At 33.2% G+C, this 19038-nt stretch overlaps 1 protein-coding gene across 1 annotated transcript in view; it reads left to right on the forward strand.

Moving 5' to 3' along the window:
- LOC148609942 (uncharacterized) overlaps positions 1-19038 on the forward strand; it is a 153547-nt gene that overhangs the window by 107449 nt on the left and 27060 nt on the right. The window contains exons 127-147 of the mRNA XM_088541550.1: positions 952-1042; positions 1285-1443; positions 2139-2273; positions 2559-2690; positions 3088-3221; positions 3941-4061; positions 4894-5028; positions 5956-6215; positions 7799-7889; positions 8384-8524; positions 9191-9453; positions 10714-11068; positions 11466-11599; positions 12497-12629; positions 13393-13545; positions 14007-14165; positions 14815-14945; positions 15278-15368; positions 16074-16214; positions 16804-17060; positions 17397-17628. Of these exons, the coding sequence (XP_088397676.1) occupies positions 952-1042; positions 1285-1443; positions 2139-2273; positions 2559-2690; positions 3088-3221; positions 3941-4061; positions 4894-5028; positions 5956-6215; positions 7799-7889; positions 8384-8524; positions 9191-9453; positions 10714-11068; positions 11466-11599; positions 12497-12629; positions 13393-13545; positions 14007-14165; positions 14815-14945; positions 15278-15368; positions 16074-16214; positions 16804-17060; positions 17397-17628 (3448 nt within the window). The remainder of the gene's footprint in view (positions 1-951; positions 1043-1284; positions 1444-2138; positions 2274-2558; positions 2691-3087; positions 3222-3940; positions 4062-4893; positions 5029-5955; positions 6216-7798; positions 7890-8383; positions 8525-9190; positions 9454-10713; positions 11069-11465; positions 11600-12496; positions 12630-13392; positions 13546-14006; positions 14166-14814; positions 14946-15277; positions 15369-16073; positions 16215-16803; positions 17061-17396; positions 17629-19038) is intronic.

Below are 19038 nucleotides of genomic sequence, written 5' to 3' on the forward strand. Positions count from 1 at the left end.
TTGAGACTTTGTAAGAAGTTCGAGTTATCTGAGATTTCGACTAATCCGAGTTCAACATATCGAGGTTCGACTGTAACATTGCAGGAAAAAGTGCAACAAGTAACTTCATATGATTTACAAGATATGGGAAGACATGTTTTAGACTGATCTGCAAATATGTTTTTGTGTTTATAAAGCCCTTAGAAACTAATATTTTCTAAAATTATTTGGGAAAGATACTTTTACATACATTAAATCCTTTATAATTACCATTTGATTGTTATTTTCTTGTTTTTCATGTATTAATTTGTTAGTCCTAAACATATTAAAAACATAGGTTGCAATTTTTTCTGTTTGGTGAAGCAAAGTTATTCGAAATTGTCAATGAAATAAAACCACCCAGTAGTTAAATTCATTAGAAAGGTCCCTTTAACCTTCTGCTAGGGATGGGAGTCATCTAAATGGTACCCTCTAGCCTCTATAAATGGTACCCTCTAGCCTCTAGTAAATATCAAAGCCTCTGGCCTCTAGTAAATATTAGATTCAACAAGGAGGCACCCTTTAACCTCAAGCAAAGACCTATTTACATCAAGAGGACACCTATAGACTCTAGCAAAAAATTGAATTTTTCCAAATTTTACCCTCAAATGTACAGGAAAGAGTAGGATTCACTGTAGAAGATATTCTCTATAGTATAGTCTCTATTTCATCAAGAAACTATGAGGAGATATGTAAATGAACAGGTAGACAGACTTAGTTTGCAGAAGGGGGAAAAGAAAGTGTGACAACTTATATTTTGCTCAGATATCACATATGTTACTTCTTTTACTGGAATCATTACAATGCCTTGATAGGTAGATCAAATTCAGATACTTTTTTGACGTGGTTTTGGGGCTATCCCATATCAATAAAAGTGGCACATATGGACTCAACACAAGAAAACTGTTATTGATGTGTATACTTTCTTTTTAGGTTGTTATAGAGGGGGTTGTAGGCAGAACGTACACTGGTGACATTGCTATCGATGATGTTTCATTCTCTGATGGATGTGTTTCTGTTACATGTAAGTTTTTGTTAAATATTAATCTGCTAAGAATCTTTCAATATTAGCTAGGAATCAATATTCAATTAATTTGTAATGGTTGTCATTAGTTTGTTAAGGGCTGCATTTTGGGGATTTGGAGTTTACCCTCTGTGTGTTTAGTGGAAATTTTACGTATTGTTGAATTTTAATTCTTAGCTCGATAGAACCATTATAACCATGAAAATCAGTATGATGTAATCATATTCTGAATATAATTTCAGCAAGTACCTTGCCAACTGGTACCCCAGGACCAGTAACCACTCCAAACCCATGTGGAGCCAACAATACTGTGTGTGTAAGTGATGGGAAATGTATACCCAGCTTCCAAGTGTGTGACTTCCTGTACCAGTGTGCTGATAGATCAGATGAAGCCAACTGTGGTGAGGTCAAAATTTAGCACATGCAAAGGGATGTTCTCATAATTATGGCATTGTTTTATTACTGCCAAAAATTGAAACTTGCATCTTAAATTAGTTATTTATATTTAACCATCTTTGATGTAATCAGATCTCTCTGGAAAAGGTCAAATTAGCTTATTTGATTTACTTCAAGTATCAGTGGGAATGCTGGCCATGTAATTTCCATTATCAGAATTTTAAAAAGTTTTGTCTTTTTAGTAACAAGAATTTGTAGGTCTAATTGCTTCATGTTTTGAATTATGTCTGGCAAAAAAAAATGGAACAACGAACAAAAGAAGCAAAACTAAAACATAAATGACAAATTGTTCGTGTACATGTATTGGAATTTTTTCTCCAGGCGTCGGTTTCACAAAAAGTAGTAAGTGTGAAATTAATCGTAAATCATGACGTCACAATGCTATTTTATTTTATGACGTCATTTCTTACGATCAATTTTACACTTATGACTTTTTGTGAAACTGACACCTGGAGATTTATGCCATAACCCAGCAGGCAGTAGATTCACTTCCCTTCTGGAAGTCTCACAGTGAGACTCGGATAGTTTTACATCTACCTTTTGAGACATACTCACTGTAGCCAAATATATTCAATGTTTGTTCCATAGTACAATGCATGGTGTCAAGAAAAGTTATTAAAGGATTATTTTATGTTTGTAGGAGCTTGTAACTTTGAGAAAGGCCAGTGTGGTTGGAAAGATGGCAGTACTGGACGATATAACTGGCACAGTTTCCAAGGATCCTCTCCAGGAACGGGCGGACCTAGAACAGATCATACTATCAATTCTGGACAGGGTAATAATTCTGTTTTTATTATATATTTACAAAGCTATAAAATAGCAATATATCAAAAACTCCACACTTTAATTCAGTTTATATTGATATATTGTTGTTTTGAAAATTTCAGAACATTTTCTATCTTGAACAAGTCAAATATTTACATATTTTAGTGTTTTGCTTTTGTCAGGTTAATTGGTATACATGTACATTATACATGTATGTGTTGATAAATCATTCTCATTAGGCTATGTGTGTACATTTTTAAGCAATATTATGACCTCTCTGAATCTTTTCTTGAAGGTCATTACATGTTGGTAGAAGGTGCAAGTGGAAATTTCTTTAGTCGTGCAATCCTTGACTCTCCAGTTTTCCAAGCAACGGCTGCCAGCTGTCGTGTAACATTCTGGTACCACATGAATGGAACTTATGCAGGTAATTTTTATTTCAAATATTACACTGAAATCAGTCTAAACAGAACCCTGAATCAGTTTGATTCCTTCTTTAAACCTGATTCTCTCTGAAATCCCTTGATATCAATTTCAATACATTTTGAACCAGTAAAAAATAAACAAAACCTTCAGTCCCTAAAAGGTTTTGGCTTAGATGGACTTCACAGTATTTTCTAGCTTGACCTGGTACAACAGGAAATGCTGTGGAAATGTATAGCAATGAACTAAATATAATGCCTGGTAAATTATTTTGTTACTAAATGATAAAGAGATTTCGTTCTAGAATCAGTAGAGTGCTTTAATTATAATTTTCTCTGAAATATTGTCTTAAAGCAATTTTACGATTACTGATCTTTATATTTTGTGTTTTCTTCATCCAGGAAACTTGCAACTAGAAGTTGTCAACTCACAGAAAAGCTCTGACACATCACTTATCTGGTACATGACTGGTAGTCAAGGTTACGGCTGGCATAATGCATCTGCAGACATTGGTCAACTTAAGCCAGGCTATAAGGTAGAGTTAGTTACACTTGTGTCAACCATTGTAAAAGATAATGCATTTGCCTGCCTGTTGTTTTAATACTGAACTTTTTATTCTGGGATTTGATTCTTCTGCAAATTGGCAGAATCCTGCATGTACAAATCCATATTTTACCTTAAAGATTCTTTATTTTGTTCTATACTTACTTTTGATTTGGCCATTTCTGCTTCCCTTTAATTCCTTGTACCTCATACCTGCTTCTTCAAAGTTCAAAATATGTTGATTCTCTGAGGTCATTGACAGACAACTTGGCTGAATTTGTCTTCATGACTTATATCCTATTGCCAGAGCTCTTGAAAAGCTGTGAAAAGATTGTCTTCTTTTAGAAAAATATGAATATGAAAATTTCATAACCCATGAGTGCTTTTTACCATTAAATTAATGATGCATAGAGAAACAGTCTACCTCTCAGGCACATTGATCTAGTACATGTTTACTATATGACTCAGGTAATTTTTTAGGTGACATATTATAGAAATTTATGAACAAATTTCTCAGTTTCTATTGGAGGGAATACTTATTGTTTTTTTTATGATGACTTACACTGTGTCTGTCCTTTCCAAGTTTGATGAAATGATTAAGTGGGGTACTTTTAGCTGCTTGTTTGTATGAATAAAAAATGGTCTGAAAACCCAGAAATTTACCACTAGCCTAAATTTGACAATGAACCAAGAATTTTTCTTGAATTGTAGCTGAGATTCCGTGCATTCCCGAACAAAGGATTCTCATTCTCAAAGATCCCGAACTCTGACATAGCCATTGATGATGTAAACTTTGTGAACTGTGACCCAACACAAATTTACCAGAATAACAGTAAGATCATTTAGTCTGTTATAGCAAGTTGAAATAAATTGATGTCAATACTATTAAGTTTGATCATTAATCGGTTTTAGCAAATTAAAAGAAAGTGATACTGAAAGTAGTGAGATCATTTAATCGGTTTTAGCAAATTAAAAGAAAGTGATACTGAAAGTAGTGAGATCATTTAATCGGTTTTAGCAAATTAAAAGAAAGTGATACTGAAAGTAGTGAGATCATTTAATCGGTTTTAGCAAATTAAAAGAAAGTGATACTGAAAGTAGTAAGATTATTCTACCTGTAACCAGTAGAAGGAATAACAAGATCCTTTAACCTGTTACTGTCAATTGAAAGAGAGTGCTTTTAAATAACAGTGGAAATTTGTTTCTGATTAATATGTTCAACATTTGAGTTAATACATTACTGTGAAAGTACTTTAATTCATGGATACCATTTTTCGGGGATTAGGAAAGGAACACAAGTTCATGTATTCTTGAATTCATGGTTTTGAGGTTTTCTGTATACACTTCAATGGGAATCTCCTTTTCGATGGGAACCAAATTTCATGGGTGAGCCTATCCATGAAAACCATGAAAATTTTTACCCCATGAATAGTAGTACTTTCACAGTTGAACACATCAAGCTGTTTTATCATTATGTAGGTAAAAAATTATTTTCCTGAAAAGAAGTTCTCAGTTCTCATATAACGAAATTACTTTCACAGAACAGTACGATAATTACAGAGTCTTGATCGTATATATTTTAAAAGGGCTATCAGCTCAGACTTTATTTTTTAATTGATAAATGATATGTTTTCTGTTATTAAATACAATTTTTTTCCTTTAAGTTCTGAACTGTACCTTTGAAAACGATTTCTGTGGATATGTCCAAAGCACAAGAGACACCTTTGATTGGACAAGGACAAACATGGCTTCACCAACACGTGGAACAGGACCAGATAGGGATCACACTACTGGACACGGTAATTTTAATGAAGACCAGAATATCTTACTTATCTTACAGACATGTTATGTGCAATTCCTCTCTTTGGATTTTGATTAATCTGTATAGAAATGTTGGGCATCATATGTCCATGTTCGTGAAGGAATGTAGTTACTGTCAGGGACACAAAAGGGATATAATCAAAATTAAGGGTTTAACACGTTAAAACCTTTTAAGTACAACTCCTCCTAAACTAGTCAAGGTATTTTGATGATACATAATAGGAAGGTTGAGCATCCTATATTGATTTCCATGAAGGAATATATTCTCTGTTGGGTGACTCCAAAGGGAGATAATCAAACTTGAAAGCTTTTCATGTTAAATCATCATAAGCCCAACTCCTCCTCAACCATTGAAGGGACTTTGATGAAACATTATAGGTAGGTTTGGCATCATATGTAAATGTACATGTTACTATCAGGGGGCTGCAAAGGGAAAAAGTTGTACTTATGTGTTATACATTCAACTGCATTGGAAGCAGGAGATATTCTCCTTGTGAGCTTGCTGACAGTATTTCTAGTATATAGTGGATTGTCTGAAGGTTTTGTTGATTTCTTGTCTGCTTTAAGGAGTTAGACCTAGGGTAAGGGACACAACTCTTGCAAATCATTGAAACGTTTGTATTAAAGACTACATCAAGAAAGGAGACAAAACAATTTAACACAAATTGACTAAATAACTTGCACAGAAACAATAGAAAAATGAGCAACCCAGATCATATTATAAACTTTAGTATGGACTGAGTGCTCTGGTAGGGTAAGCACCCTCTGCTTTTTGAGAAACATCCCAAGGTGCTTATTTCATGCATAATTTTTGGTTGAAACAAAAGAGGTAAACTACAGCATTTGAACAAATCTGTTCTAATAGTGCTAAATGTACAATGAACTTGATTTGCTTGACATTTTAGGTTACTATGTATACATTGAGACTTCAGCTCCTAGGCATGCTGGTGACAAAGCTGTTTTATCAACTGGCATCCTCCAACCAGCAGCCAATGGTGTGTGTTTAACCTTCTGGTACCACATGTTTGGGGCTCACGTTGAAACATTGAACGTTTATTCTGAAACAACTGGAGGAAATAGGACAATGATCTGGTCCAATTCTAAGACACAAGGCAATGTGTGGAAACAGGCAACCAGAACAATAACTTCATTGTATCCATACAAAGTAAGTCATTTTTAATTTTTGATGAGTTGCTTCATGGACAGCAGCTCTGCAAATTTTAAGTAGGGGGAGGTAAAAAAACCCATTCACTTTTTTAATAGTTGGTTTACAGAGTGCTATATATGTCCAAAATGTTTCATGACAGAAAGAAAAAAAATAATGTGACACATCTACATTATTTTGTTAGAATATTTAACATCAAATGTATTAATACACATTTTATTATGTAAAAGGGGTTGATGCCACTCATTTCTGTGTGTACTTATATTGTTAAAATATAATGATTGTCCTTTGACCCTTCATTTCTATATTCCTGGTTTTGTTCTTTGTCCACAGATTCCCCTCTGTATGTCACTTATAAAACATAAGTATGCAGAATGTAAATGTCAGGTTCATTGGATTGTGTTCTGGAATGTAGAGGCCTCACATGGGATATCATTAGGGAGAATCAATGAAACATGTACTTCTGTGTCAATTACTTTAGGAAAAAAAAAACTTTTTTCTTTTCATTTTGGAAGAAATTCACATAAAAAATACAACAAAAAATGTAATGAAAAAAAAGATAAATAAGGAAGGTGTCAGGGAGACTTAGTTCAATGTATGAATAAAAACTTAATTTTATTTCCAGATTCTTTATCAAACATGAAGATGTTTACTACAACATAATAGTTATTCTGGACTTGGACAGGGTATATATTGTCACATTCACTGCTTATGATGTTCCTTAGGCTCATGGAATATAAATCATAAGCCATGAGTGTGACATTATATACCCTGTCTAAGGCTGGAATAACATATAATATATATATGTGTGTGTGCGTGTGTGTGAAGATAAATGATAAATGAAGTCCTCCTACTTCCATCAAAATCTGTTTAACACAAGCATTTTATTGACTGACAAGGGATTTTCAGAACACATTGGACTTTTTTTATTTATACAAGGAAAAATATGGTTGGGGGCAAAAAAAATAATGCAATTTTGAAATTTTATTTTTATTCCACTTCTGACAAAAATCAGATCGGTGGATCTGGAAACCAATTTATTAAAAAAAGGCCTTATTGCATTTTCCATTGGAATGCATCCCATTGCCCTAGTGTTTGAAAATTATGCTAATCCATTCCTTTTTCCTGGCAAGAATTGACCAATGATAGTTTGAAACATAGCCTGGTTTTTTTTTTTTTTTATAAGAGACTTATATCTCGGGCTCATATCTCAGGCTCTGGCCTATCATTTGGCAGAGAAAAGCACTCAGTTCATTAATAAAGACATAAGCAACTGTCAAATACAACTATCTATGGTCTAAATTTTACTTTAAGGAAGTAGACCTAGGGTAAGGGACACAACTCTTATGAGTCATTGGAATGATTGTATTCAGCATTTTACGTCAATCTCATGTAAGCATCAAAGTAACTTGGACTTGTTTCATTCTGTTTCAAATGAAAGCTTGATAGGCTTTGGTGAAATTGATACAAACATATCACTGATTTCAAGAGTTATGTCCCTTACCCTAGGTCTACCTCCTTAAAAAGTGTCACATAACAAGGAAATTCTAGTCCTGTTCTTGATCATCATTTTATCATTGTAGATTTCATTTGAAGGTGTAGTAGGAACAAGCTGGCAAGGAGATATAGCCCTGGATGATATATCATTGGTACAAGGACACTGTCCACCTACAAGTACGTCTTTCAATGAATAACACCCCTCATTTTTCATTATTAGCTCAACAGGACTCAAGGAAGTTGAACTAAAAATGAGATTTTTCTGGAAACCTTGAATTTCCTCAAATTTAAAATTTCAAGCATGTTTCAATTTAGAAAAGATTTGAGGTAATAGTTGTATTGAAAAATCTCAAATGGAGATTTTCTCTTTTCCTTGAGTTTTTCATCAAACATAAAATTTCAAGAAAGCTGATTGGTTAAAATTTTAGTTGAGGAAAGATTTTAGGAAATTTTTAATATGATTTTTTTATGAGACCAAAACCAGGTTCCCATTGCAATAGGTATTTATGCTCACCCAAAGGCTCTAGGGACATTGATTTGATTAAAACTCTGTAAATAAGTTTTTGTTCCGTTAAAGTGAAAACCATTTCAATACATTTATCTTCTATGAGTAATACTCGTAGGATACATCATGCAAATCTTGTAATATTGTTTGGTTTTGCCTATTTCAGGAGTATGTGACTTTGAAGCTGATTTCTGTGACTGGACTCAGGAGACTAATACAGACAAATTTGATTGGTCAAGAGATAAAAATGGTACCTCCTCAACTGGAACTGGTCCCCAGTATGATCACAGCACAGAAAGCGAGAGCGGTAGATTTTATTATTATCTTTTAGACAGAAATTAGTAAAATTACTAAGTTAATACTAATATTTTTATGCCCTCTGCTTTGAAAGGAGGTATATATTGATGATTTTTTCTACAAGAGTTTAGATAGAGTTTTATAAAGAAACATCAGGTTAGTATGTTATAAATGGATAAAACAAAATCAACATGCCTAAATGTAAAATTTCTAGACTAAGTGCTTGAACCTGATGTTCAGGAATAAGTCTGCAATCTATCTTCACTCTAAAAGTGTCTCAGATAAGTATGAAGAACATTGTGTTTTCAATATTTTTAAGGCAATGTCTAAAAACCAGTGCATACAGATAGAAATTTTGACTTTATTTTTTGAAAAACAAACCAACTTAAGGTATATCCTGTATATATTTGGTCTGTATTTAACGTTATTGGCTGTTGTCCTTCCTTCTTTGATAGAAATATTGTTGAATATAGAATTGTGTTTACATTTTCTTTTGTTAATTGATTAGAATTGTTTCATATTTGGTATGCAACTTTAATAAGATGAGTTTTTTTTTGGCCTTCATATTTTCTGTTTTGCTAAACTCCTGCCTGATATCTTAAAAAACAAATTGGGGTAATCTCCATGAACATTACATTGCATACCCATAAAAGTTCCATTGAATGTTGTGTTACAGGGTATTACATTTACACGGAATCCTCAGCACCACGAAAACAAGGTGACAATGCCAAACTTGTAAGTCCAATGTTTGGTAATGACAGAACGGGAAAGTCCTGTTTCACATTCTGGTATCACATGCATGGGGACAATGTTGGACGTCTTAATGTTTACCTACGTCAGCAGGGAAATGCAGACATATTAGTATGGAGTATGATTGGAAACCAGCCAAACCTTTGGTACTACAACAGTGTGAATCTTAATACCCAACAACAGTTTCAGGTGAAAATTTGAACACTATCAGTGTATTATTCAGAAATACTGCATGTATTATTTATTACGAATGTAAGGTGGAAATGCAAATTTAATTCTCGACATTTTATTTTTTTTATTTTTTTTTTCTTAGAAAAAATGATGTTAAAAGTTTTGATTATTGTGTATATTATTTGCATTTTTTACATCAATAAAGCATCACATTACAGTGTTCTATGATTCCTATTTCCCGTTACCCGGGGCAAGTGAAATTTGGGTCAGGGAAAGTTAGGTACTTAGTTACACTTTCCCGTGGCAAGTTGAAAACTTCATATGCTGTAAGGATAAGTTAAGTTAGGAAAGCAGTCATTGACTGTGGGAAAGATGATTTTATATGGATTTTTTCCGAGGAAATCTCAATTTCTGAAAAAATCCTTGAACACTGTCATTAATTTCTGATATTACAGAAATAATATTTAGTCTATGAAATGGATATATCCATATATCCATACCTAAATGATTTTACAACTGCAGCTTATCAACACATTCACAAGCTTTTTTTTTTGTTTTGATGAACATTAATGTGATAAGGAATATTTAGGCCATTCTAAGTTAATTCCTTGGTTCCCAGGACATTCCTCATCTCTTGTGGAATTGCCTTATTACCCTTTATATTACCATATCAATCAATTTCCCACAAAATAGCTACTTTCTCATTTTTTATTTCCGGCTATGAACAATTTTTAAGGCATGCTAATCAATAATTTAATTAAGGTAATAAAATTGAAAAATGCCTTCCTCTCTCACAAGCTTTCATGAAAAAAAAAACAACCTGAAAACTGATAAATTAACTTTGGCCTAATTAGCAACAATTTTATTGTACGGAAAATACCATAACATGCAACAATGTAAATTATAATGATAATGTATGGATAACTAATCATAAAACCTTCAAATGTTCAGCTCAATAAAAATGGTGAAAGGAAATTGTGTTATTTGAAATAAAGGACTCCAGACTTGGTTTGCTATTTAAGGAAGTAGACCTAGGGTAATGGACACAACTCCTGAAAACCATTGGAACGTTTGTATGCAGCATTTTACATCCATCTTAAGTAAGCATCTAATTAACTTGGATTGATTTATTCTGCTTCAAACAAAAGCTTGAGAGGCTTTGGTGAAATTGAATATGATACAAACATATCAATGATTTCTAGAGATATGTCCCTTACCCTAGGTCTACCACCTTGACAAAACGTGAATATGTATGTATGTAAGTTTTTTTTTAAACAGTTGATTCTAGAAGGAGTTGTTGGAAATGGTTACCAAGGAGACATTGCTATTGATGATGTAGCCGTCACCAAAGGAGCCTGTCCACCACCAGGAAATTGTGATTTCGAATCTGACACATGTGGTTACTTGAATTCACGTGTAGGTGATGCATTTGATTGGCTAAGATCTGCTGGAGGAACTTTAACACCCAACACTGGACCAGCTACTGACCATACCACTGGCACTGACCAAGGATTTTACATGTTTATCGAGTCATCAGGACGAAACAAAGGAGATCGTGCCTATTTCTACAGTCAGTACTACCCAGCAACCACAGGATCCTGTTACTCATTCTGGTACCACATGTATGGTTCAGGTATGTTGTGAGTAAAAATACAGTGGATCATTTCTAAGCTCAACTTGGCATAGATTTAGAGATTTTAAAAAGGGAGAGGGGTTTATTGCACAAAAAAATAACTGAATTTAGAAATTTCCCAATCAAAGGGTGTCCAACCAAATGAATACATCCATGATCTGAAATTAATTTGGAAAGGAGTTCAATTCAGACAAGATGATGATGGGTTGATGAAATGTTGATTATTGCATTTTTCTGTTCCATCATATTTTCAGACTAGCTGATAACTGCTAACCTATTTTCTGTCAGAACTTGAGTGATTTTCAGGTCTGTAATTAGAAGAACTTGAACTAATTCTATAATTACTTGTATGATATTTATTATTTTGTACTTTAAAAAATTGTTTTGCTATTTTTAGACATTGGAGCTTTAAGGCTGTACAGACAAATGCCAAAGAATACCTTGTTAGTATGGAATATGACTGGTAACCAAGGCAACGTATGGCACCAAGCTAAGGTTTACATCAATAGTACAGCTGGACAGATATGGCAGGTCAGTAACATTTATACAGTGAATCCTATCTGTACCAAACATCTTTTAAAATCCTTTTATAGCAATTGACCTTTTTCATATTCCTGACTTTGACTTCATTTTTTGAGCAAAGGGAAGTAACCTTCCAACCATGAAGACTGGATTACTATCTGATTGGAGCAGTGGACAGCTGTATACTTCAAATCAAATATTTTGATTATTGTAGCAGTGATAAGTACTTGGTACCTTTTGAATAGATAATTTCAAACCATTTAACTTCTTACCAAGTGTAAATAGCTTAAATTTCAAAGAAAAATGTTAATTGTTCTTCCTTTTCCCATTGAGACTGCTAACCAGGTTGTTGGGTGTTGCTAGGTTATGTCCCTTTGAAAAACTTGCTAAATTGGCTTGCATTCCATAAATATGAAAAATAACTATTATGACTGGTAAACAAAACACCTGTCTAAACTGAACTCATTTTTAACTCCAAAAAATGTTGACAGGTTTCACTGTACCACAAAACAAATTATGAATTATATAAAAATGATGGATTAATAATGAATTTGATTTTCATGAAATTTATCCTCATTCTACTATTGTAAAAAATTAACCATGCTTTGCCAAATATTTTCAAATCATATGCTTTGTTTTATTATTTTTTTCCAAGTCCAGTTAACTACCTAAGACATTTTATCAGATGATTGTCATTTAATCAAGGGAACTCCAACTCTTTCCTTAATCATCATCATTGTATTTGCCGTAAGACTTAACCTAATCAATTATTTCTCTTTGCATTGGGGAGTGGCTATATCAGCACACACTCTTATATCTGCCTTTTGATGTAGCGTATGAGACCTTATTATATCTTGCTTATTCGTTCTCTTATTTAATGATATATGTGCTCCATAATTTTTCAAGGTGACCTTTGATGGAGAAGTTGGTGGAGGCTATGCAGGAGATATTGCCATTGATGACATTGTTGTCTACCCTGGGTTCTGTAACCAGACTATTACCACGACAACAATGATGCCACCTACCACTAAAAACTATCGTAAGTCAGGAATATTACTGCATTATCCTTATTTGGTTTTCTTTAGCACTAAATCTAAAACAATATTAATTTAAGTGCTTTACTTTACAAGAATATTTTTTTAATACAATTTACCATGAAATATATTTAGATATCCCACACATTTGGTAGAAAAAATGTTCTACCAATCATAAAAAAATATGTACATATATTTACAGAAACAAAAATAAATCTCAGAAATAAAATATACAAAAATGAAAAATTTTACAATTAAGAATTTGTATTTAATAAGGCTACTTAGATTATACCCTGCCTTTTCTTCTTGTGACTGATTTTTTTATTTTCTGTTGTTAAGAAGAAAAAATATTGTTTATGTAGAAACTTGGGAGTCAATTTTAACACCCTGCCATATGAAGTGGCAAAGTATTATGTGTTACACTCAGTGTATCCATCTATTTATTAATCACCTGACAGTTTCCAGATGACAACTTTAGAAGATATTAAAGGATCCTTTTTTTTCAAATTTTGTATATTTATTGAGTATAATATTATACAGATCAAGTTTGAATTTTAGTTTGATGAGATTAATTAAGTTTGAATTTCAGTTCGATGAGATTATTTACACAAAATGTAATGGTGATTTGAAGAAATGTTTGCACCCCAAAATTGTTTGTAACATGGTGGGATATCATTTAATGTCTTTATGGTTGAGGTATAAATTGTATTTCTTTTAGGTTGAAGTGATCAAAAATATTTTTTTTCTTCTTTCTTACTTTTCTACTAGCTCCAACAAACCAAGATTGTAACTTTGACAACAACAATATTTGTCAGTACTCACAAGACCAGTCAGATCAATTTAATTGGTCATTACAGAAAGGAACAACTGCATCAATTTCTACTGGTCCTCCTTACGATCATAGTACTAAAGGTTCATCAGGTGAGGCCAATAAAGTTGAAGTCAGAGATTTTACACTTTAGAGACAAAGATATTTTTATTTTCAGCAGTGTGAGGTTTTTTTTCATCTCATGTACAGGTGTAAGTAGGATATTTGTTAAATTAAGGGAATTTTTGACTATCAGGACCTTATTTGTTAGCATAATCATCACCAAATTGTGTTTTAGATTTGAGAAAAAGAATAAAAAAAATGCCAGGGAATGACTTTGAAATCTCGGACACCTTTGTGTAAGATTGCACTGTCCAAAATTTATTTTTTAATTGATTTGATCTAATAAAGAAAACCACAAAAAATACAGGTATTTATGATCAGTAAATACACATATCATCTTGATTGATAGAAATAATACTAAAAAATATTGGGTGTCATCTGACTATTTGTAGTCCAATGAAAATACTCCAATTATGATTATGATTATCAACCTGTTGATTTATTTTTCCAGGTTACTACATCTTCACTGAAGCCTCTGGTAGGAGGCCTAATGACACAGCCAGAATTATAAGCCCTAACCTTAATGTAATGGATAATGGAAAGTGTGTCAAGTTCTGGTACCACATGTATGGAGAAAGTATCTACAAGCTAAACCTTTATGCTAAAAATGGTAAGGTGTACATTAAATTTGACATAGAATTTGAAATTTTTAATTCTAATGCAAATTTTCTGGTAATATATGAAGAGTCATTGGATAGCTTTGTAAATTTCCAGGTATCAGTCCTGCAGTATTTTAAGCATGCAGGGATTGTTTTTTTAGATTTTTAATTGCTATTTTTACAGTTTAGTTTGACTGCTGCATTATGATTGACTTGGTTTGGTTGTACATGGATTTTAAGGTTTTATCTTCTCAATCTATAAAAAGGATTAATGTTTACTGGCTTTTCTGACACATCATATGTGATCTAAATTTGTGACTGTCATCTGTCAAATCCATGATTGATTTCTCCAGATTTCTATAGAAAATACAGTTATCTCGTAAATGTTAGAAATTGAGAAGAATATTACAGTCTCTTAAGAAAGTCCAGTTTTTGAAAACTTAATACAGTCATATATATTTGATTAAAACATGGAATTCCTCTACTTCAAAAACAAAATCTGCCCTAGTTGCCACATTTTACCATTACTGGTCTACTTTTTGAATGCTTTTACTTTTAATTAACCAACATATATTTTTTTGTTGGCCTTGTTAAATCATATCTTCCAGTAGCAGTTTTACAAAAAAAAATGATACATACAGTGTACCATATTCTTTAAAGGGAACTCTCTTGGAAACCCAATGTGGACCAAGCAAGGAGATCAAGGAGACAGATGGAAATATGCCCAAGTCTATATGATTCCTGCTGCAATGTCAGCTGTTCCCAAAGGACAAACATCAGCAACAGTCCAGGTTTGTATTGTGTAGAATTATTGACACAGTGGGAGGTAATTTTAGGTGTAGGGAAATTTATGTGCCCTGGACTATATGATTCCTACAACATTGTCAGCTGTTCCTTCTCTTAAAGGTAGAGAATGGTAAAGAGCTCATTAAGAAGCCAAGAAAAGTTCAGTGGTTTTTATATATAACTCTTCATTTTGTTGAAAAAATAGTTAAGTTGGATAGATGTATTGTATTTAAAGATATGGAGGTGTCAACATTTAGGAATTGCTAATCTAATTTTTTTATTTATCTTTTAAAATTGACAACAGTGTGATTATTAAGTTGCTTCTTTTATTTTGTAGCTTGTATTTGAAGGAGTTAGAGGAACAGGATATAAAGGAGATATGGCCCTAGATGACATCTCTGTAAATGATGGAGCATGCCCACCTTCAAGTTAGTACCAGAGAAATGGTTTTTTTTTTATATAGAATGGGAATCCATTTTCAGTATCATTTTGGGGTTAGAAGAATCACTCAATCAAATTTAGATAAAAATTGGGTTTTTTTATTGTTCAAATTGAAAGAGTAATTAAGGGAACCAAGGTTTTAGCAGTAATCAAAAGAATCTAATCCAGGGACATAGACCAGACATGGAAAACAGATATACACAACAAAGAACATATAGTAACTAAAATCATACATACAAAGTAACAAAAGCAAATGAGCAACTCCACTAAAAACTGGGAGTATGGACCAGGTGCACTGGTAGGGTAAGCACCCTCTGCTTTTCTAGAAACACCCGCCGAATTGCTCATAAAAAGGCAAGTGCGGGGTAGATGAAAGGAAAAATATAAATCAAATCAAATTTTCATTGAATGTCAGAGCATGTATAGCATTATTGGGAAAATTGTTTTCATTTCAGTAGGAGCTGTAAGGAGGGAAGAAAATGATTGCATGATAAAAGAAAATGTAGAAATTAAAATATATTGATCAAGTTTTATCTGAAATATGAGTAGTGCTTTTTGACAGTACTAAATGCTTTCTTATGATCAAATTTTAAACATTTGTTTTTAAATACCTGTAAGTTCATAGTTCATTGGTGGTTCTCACATGAATAAAAAAAATGAAATACTTATCTTTTATTTCATTCTTCAAACAGCAACCTGTAGTTTTGAAACACAGACAATCTGTGGATTTAGCCAGGATTCATTTGATAATTTTGATTGGTCACGAGCATCAGGAAGAACTACATCTGGAGGAACTGGTCCCCAATTTGATCATACCTATGGAACTAATGCTGGTAGGTTAAATGATTCTAGTACATACAGTGACCAATCAAGAGATTTTGAAAAGGGGGATTTCAGGCTGTTATTTGTTCATTATTTGGAATTTCCTTATAAATCAGGCCTATATAAATTGCTGTAGATGAGTAGAAAATTTAAATGTGAGATTTTTTCCAGCTTTAATCACTTGAAGCCGTCTTATCTGAACATAGGGTAAAATACTGGAATAATTTCAGAAGTACTAAGTGCTAATATGATCAATGTACATATAATAGTACACTGGAACTTCATGTTTAGATTATTAGTAAGTAATGTTAATATTGAGACAAATATTCCTATTATTCCCTTATTTTAGAAATAAAACCATTTTTATTTTTAAAAAAAAATCTTAGCCCCATGAAATGTGCTTGATTTAACCCAAAAGCCACTTAAAGCCCAACAGTGGGAAAAGTTCTATCATTTTGGATTTCATTTCAATTGAAGATAGTTCCTACGATTTTGACATATTTTGATTGTTCCATTGTTTGGTATTTTTTGGCCCATATCTCCAATTTCAGCACTATTGATATATGTACATATATAAATTCCTTTTATTTTTTTCTCAAGGGAACTACATGTTCATTGAGTCATCTAGACCAAGGGTGCCTGGCGATGTTGCCCGTCTTCTTACACCAATTTATCCAACAACTAATGGAAAATGTTTGACATTCTACTATCACATGTATGGGGCAGGAACTGGAACTCTTAATGTCAAAATGAAACAGCAAGGACAATTAACTCCACCAATCTGGACAAGGAAAGGAAACCAGGACAACAAATGGAGAATTGCTCAAGTCAACATTGTCACACCTTCGCCATATCAGGTTAGTTACATAAAGAAAATTACCCAAGTCAATATTGTCACTACTTCACCATACCAGGTTAGTTACATATGTTACGCCTTTGCCATACCAGGTTGGTTACACAAGTCGGCATTGTGACACCTTCACCATGCCAGGTTCGTTACACAAGTTGGCATTGTCACACCTTCACCATATCAGGTTAGTTACACAAGTCAACAATGTCACACCTTCACCATATCAGGTTAGTGAATGTATTTGCTTCTTCCTTCAATTCAAGACTTTAAGATTGATTGTCATTACTTTTGAAATTACTTTCACTATATTTTTAAAGTACTTACAAAAATGTCATAATTGCAGGTTGCATTTGAAGCAGTGCGTGGTCCATCATATACCAGTGACATTGCCATAGATGATGTCTCTCTCAATGATGGAAAATGTCCACCCCCTGGAAACTGTAACTTTGAATCTGGACTTTGTACATGGACTAATGATCAGATAGGAGATGATTTTGATTGGATAAGAAACCATGGAAGAACAACAAGTTCAGGAACAGGACCAAATGCTGATCATACTGTTAATAATCAAAATGGTGACTATTATTTCCTATTTTCTTTTCCAATCATTTGAAAAGTTCAAAATGTAAGAAGGGTACCGGTGACAGTCTGGCTGACACATTGCCAGTTAACTTCAGTTAAATCCAAAAAGTTAAACCAAAACCTGTACAATGTTTTGAAGCATCAAATCTTGGTGTTTTTTACATATTCATTTGTATATTTAAGTTATATTTATTTGAAAAATAAGGTTGTTTCCAATTCAGTAAATTGAACCTCACGTTTCGGAATGGCTTTTGGTTAATTTAATTCTTTGGATTGATCAGTCAAATTAAAGCTTGACATGACAACAAAAGGAGAATCTTGATGTATTTAATGACAGTAGTGATGGTTATGATTGTTTGGAATATTTTTATACCTGGGGCATAATGAAAGAGTAATCAAGGGAACCAAGGTTATAGCAGTAATCAAAAGAATGTAATCCGGGGACAAAGACCAGACATGGTAAACGAACATACACAACAAAGAACATAAAGTAACTAAAATCATACATACAAAGTTACAAAAGCAAATGAGCAACTCAGACTCCACTAAAAACTGGGAACATGGACCAGGTGCACCGGTATGGTAAGCGTCCTCTGTTTTTCTAGAAACACCCGCCAAGCTGCTCATAAAAAGTCCAGTCTGTGGTAGACAAATGAGGAAATGAAAACTATGACCCGTTGAATAAATCAGTTTTCATGGTGCAGATGGATACACCATAACCATCCACGAGTTCATGTTGACAACCATAAAACTTCTGTAGTGATGACTTCAATCTTGTAGCAACATTACCCTGTTCCAGAAGCCTATTTGTTAGAGTTCTAGCATGATACAAAAAGTCTGTGTAGTTTCGGCAAGCTCTGGCTTTAAAATTACCTTGTCTGTCTATCTGTTTTTGTGAGCTTGCTCTCGGTCTTTCTAGTTATACCCCTGACTTTGCAAATGATAAGGGCGTCCATTCTTCCTTCTGTTATATGGAGGGACCCATCTCTTATTCATTACTCCTCTTACACCACTGAATGGATATGGATGAAACTTTCACATAATCTTTATTACATATTCCCCTTGTGCTCCTTTTGTGTTAGACTTCAATTGAAAGGTTAATAGGTACAATGTTATCAAATGAGGGGTATCAGGTCAGTGAGCATAGTTCATAGTTTTTCTAGTTCTTTTAAAGATGTCTTATTGTCACTAACTTTGACTTGAAAAGTTTTGAGGCTGTTTTTTTGTATTTAAATAGTTCTAAGCTCAATTCAGCTCTTGTCTACTTTTGTGTATTGTTTCAATGGTCTGTTCACATTGATCAAGAATTTCTTTTCAAAGACTTCACAGTAGTAAAGGAAGCATAGTTACTAAAGCAAGAATCTTATTGCCAAATCACCATAAACTATGAAAGAAATTAAATC

This window comes from Perna viridis, chromosome 8 (assembly GCF_037379345.1).
Source record: "Perna viridis isolate PV_CMFRI_1.1 ecotype Kerala chromosome 8, ASM3737934v1, whole genome shotgun sequence".
Classification (NCBI taxonomy): domain Eukaryota; kingdom Metazoa; phylum Mollusca; class Bivalvia; order Mytilida; family Mytilidae; genus Perna; species Perna viridis.